This window comes from Vombatus ursinus, unplaced genomic scaffold (assembly GCF_900497805.2).
Source record: "Vombatus ursinus unplaced genomic scaffold, bare-nosed wombat genome assembly UNPS02014830.1, whole genome shotgun sequence".
Lineage (NCBI taxonomy): Eukaryota > Metazoa > Chordata > Mammalia > Diprotodontia > Vombatidae > Vombatus > Vombatus ursinus.
The window spans coordinates 28,787,933-28,796,409 of record NW_020954608.1 but is presented as its reverse complement, the minus strand read 5'-3'; the positions used below and the strand labels follow the sequence as shown (position 1 = coordinate 28,796,409).

Sequence of the window (8,477 nt, the reverse complement as noted above, 5' to 3'; positions counted from 1 at the left end):
TTTTTTTCTTATGAGGGCGAAAAAATCGCCAATCCCCAAGTATACTTGAGTTCTGCTAAAGCACAGAATATCCCAGTGGCTATAGCCTTTAAGATTGTTCCTTAGAAACTCTGGCATCTGATAGCACAAAAACCACTGCCTTTAACACGAAGAGCAATCCAAGATCTTTCTTACATGCTGACTGCAAAACTCAGGATGACATAAGAACCCAGGACTAGGAGGTAAAAGGCCTGGGTTCTAATTCCAGCTCTAAAGTTAGCTAGGTAAGTGATCCCTGGGCATAAACTGGTGCCAGCAGGTTTCAATGTCTTCATCTGTAAGAGGAGGGAGATGGACTAGCTCTAAGTATGTACACAAGATCTAGCCGTTAATGAATTGTGTCATCTTGGGCAAGTGACTTTGTTACTTTGTACTGAATTTCCTCAGCTGCAAAATGGAGGTAATACAGAGTTGCCCTACTTACCTCACAGGGCTGATGTAAGGGTAAAATTAGGTAAGAGATGTGACTGTTAGCTTTGTGGCCTTAGGCTAGTCACTGTACTTCCCTTGGGCCTCAGTTTCCTCATCTGTAAAATGATCAGGTTGGACTAGATGAGCTCTAAGTCCCTTCTAGCTCCAATATTCTACGATTCAAAAAAGTGTTTTGGCAAAATAACTAACACATAATAATCCATGCAAAAAACACTAATGCTAACAACTAAAGGTATTATTACAGGGATGAATAAGATGTGTCCCTTGCCTTGTCTACTAAGAGAAAAAAGACGTACATAAAAAACTATAATAAAAAATGTGATAGGTGCTATAATAAAAGTACAAAGTACTATGGGAGTTCATAGGAAGAGAGGTTACTTCTAGCTGGGTAATAAGGAAAAGCTTCATGGAGGAGACAGCATTTGAATTCAGCATGATTTGTACAGGCAGAGATCATTTACCATGAGGAAAGGATAGATAAGTAAGAAAGTTTAAAGTAAGTAGCAAGTTGAATAGTTTCATACTATGAAAATCCTTGAAAGCTGGGTTAAGGAATTTGGAGTTTAGATAAGATTTAATATTACTATTATTCTTGACAATTTATCAACTTCTTTAGGTAATGTATAGATTTAAGCCCTGAACTTTTACAATATCAGGACCAAGCTATTCCTAGGATCTGTAACAATTCATCTTTTCCATGTTTCTAAAAGGTTTGGATTTTCCTAGACTATTTTAACTCAAATCCCTGGTCCAAAACACACATAACAGAATGCTGAGCCAGGAGGAACCTTTGTGATCATCTAGTTCAGCCTGGCCATTCACAAATGAAAAAAACCAAGGTACCTAAAGATTAAGAGATGTGTCCAAGGTGACATGGTTAATAAGTGGCAGGGCTTGGGGCTCAAGCTGAAGGTCCACTAACTCAAAAGTATTTCTCAATCTTAACTGGCACACAGGAGTAAAATAAAGTATGTGCTAGTCAATCAACAGAAAAAAGGAAGGACATTCCTTTTCCATGGGCCCCTAGTTCATAAGGCCCCTCCCACCTGACAGGGGCAAGAAGAAATCACTACCAGCATAGCTCCAACCCTTAGCGGTAGCCCAGCTCCCACCTCAGCTGGATAGAAAGAGTGGCACAGGTGAGGAGCCCAGAATCTCTCATTTTGATTTACTAATAAGCTCAGGAAATGAAATGGAAAAGCATTTATTAAGCACTATGTGCCAGGCACTGGGCTAAGTGATAGGGATACAAGTAATCCAGACAGACCTGTCCTTAAAGAGCTTATATTCTAAAAGGTGATACAGTGTACACAGGAAAGCAGCATGCAATGTACTCTGAAAATGTGAGGGGGGGAAGGGATCACAGCCCTCATCTAGTCCAATCCCTTCACTCTTAAGATGAATAAACTCAGATTCACAGAGGCTCAGTTACTGGCCCAGACTGACATGAGTTAGTTGAGGAGTTAACAGAAAACTTACCCTGTCTGTCATTTTATTACTAATTCCAAGGAGCATCAACATGTTGTCACATTCCGTGACACCCATGGCATAAAGGTCACTTAGAACATTGGCACAGGCTATTCGGCCCTGGGAAAAAAAAAAGGGAGGAAAAAGGAAGCGGATTATCTAAAACAACATTTTCAGCACAGCACAAATCTACAAACCAGAGCATACTTTACAGCAGTATCACTCAAAGATGGGGCTTTCTGGGGGTGGGCATGGGAACATGGGACTTCTGGGCTTTTCATGACCCTAAAGGACCACTTTTTTCTCTCTCCATCATCACAGAGTTGCTCTGCCATTCATACTTTTCTCAATTTCCCATTACTATTTCCATCCCACTTCTTCCTGTTATTGTCCTGGGTAAAGCACAGGAATGATGCTACCATCACTCTACCATCAAGATGGAAAACATGATGAAAATACTATAATTTTTGGGGGGGGTGAGGGAGAGACTGAGCGGGGGAGACAAGGGTCAATAGAAAAAGGATAACATGAGGAGGATGGGATAAAATTTTTTTACTATAACTGTCCCCAAACAAACCTAAAAACAACACCTTACCTTACCAAAACCATTGTTTATCCTAGTAAGGTAATAAATAATGTTGACATCATTTATTTTCATTATATATTATACCACCTAGGTAGAGAAACGAGCTGTCAAAACAGCTCATGTTTTGGGTTTGTAAATTTGAGAGCTTTAAAAAAAACTTACTTTTAAAAAACTTAAATACCAAAAAATTAGCATTTTCATATATAGTAAAACAAGAGTATGTGAAACACTAAATCTCCATTGCTTACTTAAAAAAAAGGTTTAATGAATTCTACATCTTCCATTCAAAACCCTCCTACTTGCCTGGTTCTTTCTTTTCTTTTTATGCATTTAAAAAAGTCTCAATATTCCTTTTTTTTTTTTTGCATCCTTATTGCTATCTTCCCTTTCCAATTAAAAACCACGAGGAAAAAAACGCTCCTCTAACAACTAAGACTAGTCAAGTCAAATGAATACACATGGCCATGTCCAAAAATGTATTTCTTTCTGCCCTGTGAATCCATTGTCAGGAGGTGAGTAAATATGCTTCATCATAAGTTCCCTGGAGACATGGCTGGTCAGTGCTTTGATTTGAGTTCTCACATCTTTCAAAGTTTTTTTTTTCTTTTCAGTGTTGTTGCCCTTGGCATAATTTCTCCTCTTGGTTCTTCTTTCTTCACTCTGAATCACTTTATACTACCCAGGATTCTCTGAAATAATTTATTTTACTATTTCTTACAGCTCAATGATAGTCCATTATGTTCACGTACCATAGTTTGTTCAGCTATTTCCCAAATGATGATGGGCAGCCTCTTAGATTCTAGTTCTTTTCTCCTTTTAATCCATTTAGGGACTTTTTTTTCAAGGTTGCTTTTGAGATCAAAAGATAAGGAACTATCTAGAAAACTTAAGAAGCAGGGGAACTTTTTTAAGTGGCATTGAAACAAAAGCTTCTTTTCTGATGATAAAATAAGAAGAGTGACCAATTAATCTACAAATTATCAGAGAAACGATTCTTTAAAAGTCATAGAACAATTTATCCAACGACTACAATAATGGAAGAGAAAGAACTTCGAAACTCTGATCAATGGGATGCCAATCATGATGTCAGAGAAGTGATGGCGAATGTTTGTCCCCTGCCTCTCAGCGGAGGCCAGATGTACAGAATGAGGCAGACATATTGAGACAAAATATAGAAAAAATATAACACTTATAGAAGTACCTTTAGAAAAAAAATTGTTACAAATGCTTTTTTTTTACTTTGAATTTTTAACATGCCAGTCACTAGGCTTCAATGTAGCAAGCCAACAAGGAAGTTTTTCTTTTGACAGCAGGATAGTGAAACATTAAAGTGTTTCCTTGTTGGTGTTGTTCAGTTGTGTCCAACTCTATGTGACCCTGTGGACTTTTGTCCACAGAGTTTTCTTGGCAAAGATACAGGAGTGGTTTGCCATTTCCTTCTTCAGTGTGTCCTCATTTTACAGATGAGGAACTAAGGCAAACAGTGTTAAGTGACTTGCCCAGGGTCACATAGCTAGTAAGTGTCTGAGGCTAGATTTGAACTCAAGATCTTCCTGACTCCAGGCCTGGTACTCTTTCCACTGTACCACGAAGCTGCCCTATAAAGGCTTGCTTAGGTACATCACTAGTTTAAATTTTCTTACATATTTCTGCTAAGGCATCAACTATAACAAAATGTTTCAAACTAATAGTGCAAATCAGTGCACAAGACTCCAAGTTTGCCTGCAGTCTGGGGGCTAACAGCTACTCCTTTATTTTGACACCAGCTGAGGACATGACTATGTGCTTCCTACAGTTCTCTTGACTATGGCTAGAATTGTGATGAAATGAGGTGTCCAAGTCCCAGATCTGTGCACAAGCCTGACTACTACTCAAGCCTGACATTTGAAGAGCAGCATCTCTGGGTACTAGTGTTTCTTCCTAATAAATTTAAAGGTCCTTGAAGGCTGGGACTTTTTATCCCTATTACAGTGCCTGGCACACAGCAGGTGCCTAATAAAAGCTTTCTGAAATGAGCTTCTAGAAATGGAGAGCTGTAGTCACAGAAGCACAAGACAGACAACTCTTCTCCCCAAACAATTCTGCCAAAGAAATGAGCAGATTGGACATTTTGGTAGACAATGGGCTTCCTCCTTCAGGAGAAGGAGATCACTGAGAGAGCTGCTGCAGACGGGTCAGAGATCCCTGCTGTCCTGATGTCCCTACATGGTCCTGATGCCCTTGAGAAATGAGCCTGAGGAGGAGGTGAAGCAGAGGGAGGGAGGGCTTCACAACATATAGCACCTTGTCTTCCTCTCTGTTTGTCTCTCTCCCTCCACACCCCCCCTTCCACCCCCCCCCCCCACATTGACTGTGCTCTAAACAATTCTTTATTAGCTGAGTCACTGAAAGTTGGCCTATGGTCAGCAGTAATCCTCTCAACCAGCAAAAGTAACTCTTCTCCCTAAAGGTTCGAGAATTCACAACTATATGTACTTCTTAAATTTCAAGTGATAGCTGGAGGATAGAGAAATGACAAAAAAAAAATCTGAATTGATGTCTAAGAAGTCCATTTTTTGATGAGATATGTAGGACTTCCACTTCTGTTAGAAAATATCAAGACTGGTTTTACTAAAGGTGACAGTAATATCTTAGAAGAAAACTTCTAGCCTGATTTCTCATGCTACCAAACAAATGGAACTAGCTAGAGAAAGGCTAAACAAATCATAGCTCAAGAATGAAATGGAATATTACTGTGTAGTAATAAATGATGAATAGGGAGATTTCAGAGAAGTATGAGAAGACCTATGGGAACTGATGTAAAATGAAGCAAGAAGAACCAGGAAACAACGTATTCAATGACTACAATGTAAATGGAAAGATCGTCTTCAAAGAAGAAAAAAAGCAAATGTTTTTCTTCGCAAAGTGGTGGGGGGTGCAGGTAGGGCCTATGGGGGCAAAACACTAGATATAACTTCCTTTCCTCTCACGTGCTTTTAAACACTCTCTAATCTGGCTTTTGATCTCATCACTCAAATGAAATATAGATAGAGATCTATAGATGGATACCTATAGATCTCCATAGACTATCTCTCTCTCATTCTCTTTCTCCTCCTCCCCCGCCCTTCTTTCCATTCACACAGCTGACACTCTCACCTCCCAAATATGCCTAAACTACTGAAATAACCTTCTTGTTGGTCTCCCTGCCTCAAGTCTCTTGCCACTCCAACCCATCTTCTAGTAATCTGCCAAAGTGATTTTTTTTTTTTTTTGGTTAGGCAATGGGGTTAACTGACTTGCCCAGGGTCACACAGCTAGTAAGTGTTATGTGTCTGAAGCCGCATTTGAACTCAGGTCCTTCTGAATACAGGGCCGGTGCTCTATCCACTGTGCCACCTAGCTGCCCCCCAAAGTGATTTTCTTAAAGTTCAGGTCTGACCATGTTACCTCCCCACTCCCCTGACCCTCCCAATCGATACACTCCAGTGACTTTCTAACACTCCTAGAATCAAACATAAAATGCTGTTTGACATTTAAAGCTTTTCACCACTTGGCATCTTCCTACCCTTCCAGTCTTCTTACACTTTACTCCTCTCCCCAAGACATTCTATAATACAGCTTCACTGCCCTTCGTGCTGCTCCTCAAACATGACAATGAATCTCCTGATTTCATGTATTTTCTTTGGCTGTCCCCATGTCTGGAATGCTTTCCATCTTCACCTTTGCTTCCTGGCTTCTTTCAAAACTTAGTTCTAATTCTATCTTCTAAAATAGGCTGTTTCTAGTCTCCTAACTGCTAGAACCGTCCCCTCTGAAATTGCCTTCTATCTATTCTATATGTATCCTGAGGGAAGGGACCATGTTTTTACTTTTTTGTATCTTCAGTGCTTAGCACACTGTAATAACTTAATAAATGCTTAATGATTTAATAAACACTTGTTGACAGACTGTTTCAGTTGATGCATTGGATGAAACATTAGTTTGTTGAACTGGTATTTTTCCTCCTGTCTCTTTCTCTGATTACAATGGTTTGGATATATTAGGAAATGAGAATTACGTTTGAACAAAAGACAGCAACAAAATTGGAGACTTAAACCTAAAGTACAAGTGTGCTAAGGTTTATGAAGGTATAGTCAGGGTAACAGAGAGATGGAAAAAAAACCCACACAAATATTTATCATTCGTTCAGATAGTTAAAAATGAATAAGTGTGTGTAGAGATATACATAAAAGACTATGGGAGTTCCCCAATTTTTACCTAATGAGTTTGCTTATCTTTATATAACTTATTGTTTATGTTATCAAATGTGGACACAATAAATTACTGTAGTATAAAATCTATGTGTGTATTATTTACAGCATAATTTGCACATTTCTCTTTTAAAATAAATCTGGTTGAAATATAGAAACTTATGGGTCAGACTCACCATCATGTAAGGATCATCCACAATAGGATAAATGTAATCTGTAGTCTGAACTAAGGAAAGACCACCATGTCTCAATGGAATAACACACGTGTCCATTCCAATGCCTGTAAAGAACAGAATTAACATCAACAGACCCATCATTAAAAAAGGCAGTCACTATCTCTTATAATTAAGTTCTGAATCAGAAGGAACTTGTTTAATACTGTACAGTGCCAAGAAAGCAATGTGGTTCTTATCAAAAAGCATAACTGAAATAAATGTGAAACACAACCAGCTTAAGCAATATAAGAACCAAAAAAAGCATAAAAGAACCAAATGTCCATACACCGTTACTTTTTTTTTAACCATTATTAATGTAGCAGTCTAAGTGAAAACTTAAGTTTAATGAAAATTCTTTGCATAAAACACTTGTGAATAACACAATTGTTTTTGTACAGTACTAAGCTATGTGATTCTTACAATCTGTAAGATCCTTTCAATAAGAATCTCTTTAACAACCACCTGATACCAGACAATGGGACTAAGGTTGCTTAGTTTGCAACTGAAAAATTTTATACAGCATCCTATTTTCTTTCCATCAGAAATATTACAAAATATTACCCACAATGGATCTATAATTCCTAAAGAACCACATATACATTTAGACACAATAACTGTTACCATCACCTGGAAGCATTACTAAGTGGCATTTCAATTTGTCTTGAGATAAAAAAAAAATTTTTTAAAAATTAATAAAATTCCCCTTCTAATAAATCAAACCTTCATTAATTCGGTGTCCAAAAACACTGACATGACTTTACAGCAGCACTCTCTATGATAAAGGATTTAATATGCAAAATAGTAAACAGGCTCAAAGGAAAATACTTAAGCCTCAATAATAACACATGCATACACAGTGCTTTGCAATGCATAAATTATGTGAAGTTGTTGTAGAAGTATCATTTTCCCCCCTTTTACAGGTGCAGAGAGGTAAGACTTTTCTACTATCACAGAGCGGTCACATGGGTATTAAATGTTTGGAACTAGAACTGAAACCCAGATTTCCCAACCCCCAAGTTCAGTGCCTTCCTTATACCACATGCCTCTCTAGGTAATAGATGATACTTACACAGCACTTTAAATCAATCAATAAATATGTACTTATGAAACACCTTTGGTGTGCCAGGCACTGCAAATAAAAAGAGTGAAACTTGGATCCCTATTCTCAATGAGCTTATATTCTAATGGAGTAGATAACAAGTATACATACAGCATAAACATAAAGATAACACACACACAGACACACATTTGTTACTGTTGTTCAGTCATTTAGGTCACATCTGACTCTCTGTGACTCCATTTGGGATTTTCCATTTTCCAGCTCTTTTTACAGACAAGGAAACTGAGGCAAACAGGATTAAGTGATCTGCCCAAGGTCATACAGCTAATAAGTGTCTGAACTCAGGTCTTCCTGACTGTAGGTCTGGCGCTTTATCTACTAAGTCACCTAGTTTAGTAGATTCACACACACACACACACACACACACACACACACACACACACACACAC

At 38.2% G+C, this 8,477-nt stretch overlaps 1 protein-coding gene across 1 annotated transcript in view; it reads right to left on the bottom strand.

The window, feature by feature from the left end:
* The window catches only part of SEPHS1 (selenophosphate synthetase 1), a 30,105-nt gene that overhangs the window by 11,666 nt on the left and 9,962 nt on the right, over positions 1-8,477 (bottom strand). The window contains exons 3-4 of the mRNA XM_027838893.1: positions 6,930-7,033; positions 1,951-2,058 (exon numbers count right to left, since the gene is read on the bottom strand). Of these exons, the coding sequence (XP_027694694.1) occupies positions 1,951-2,058; positions 6,930-7,033 (212 nt within the window). The remainder of the gene's footprint in view (positions 1-1,950; positions 2,059-6,929; positions 7,034-8,477) is intronic.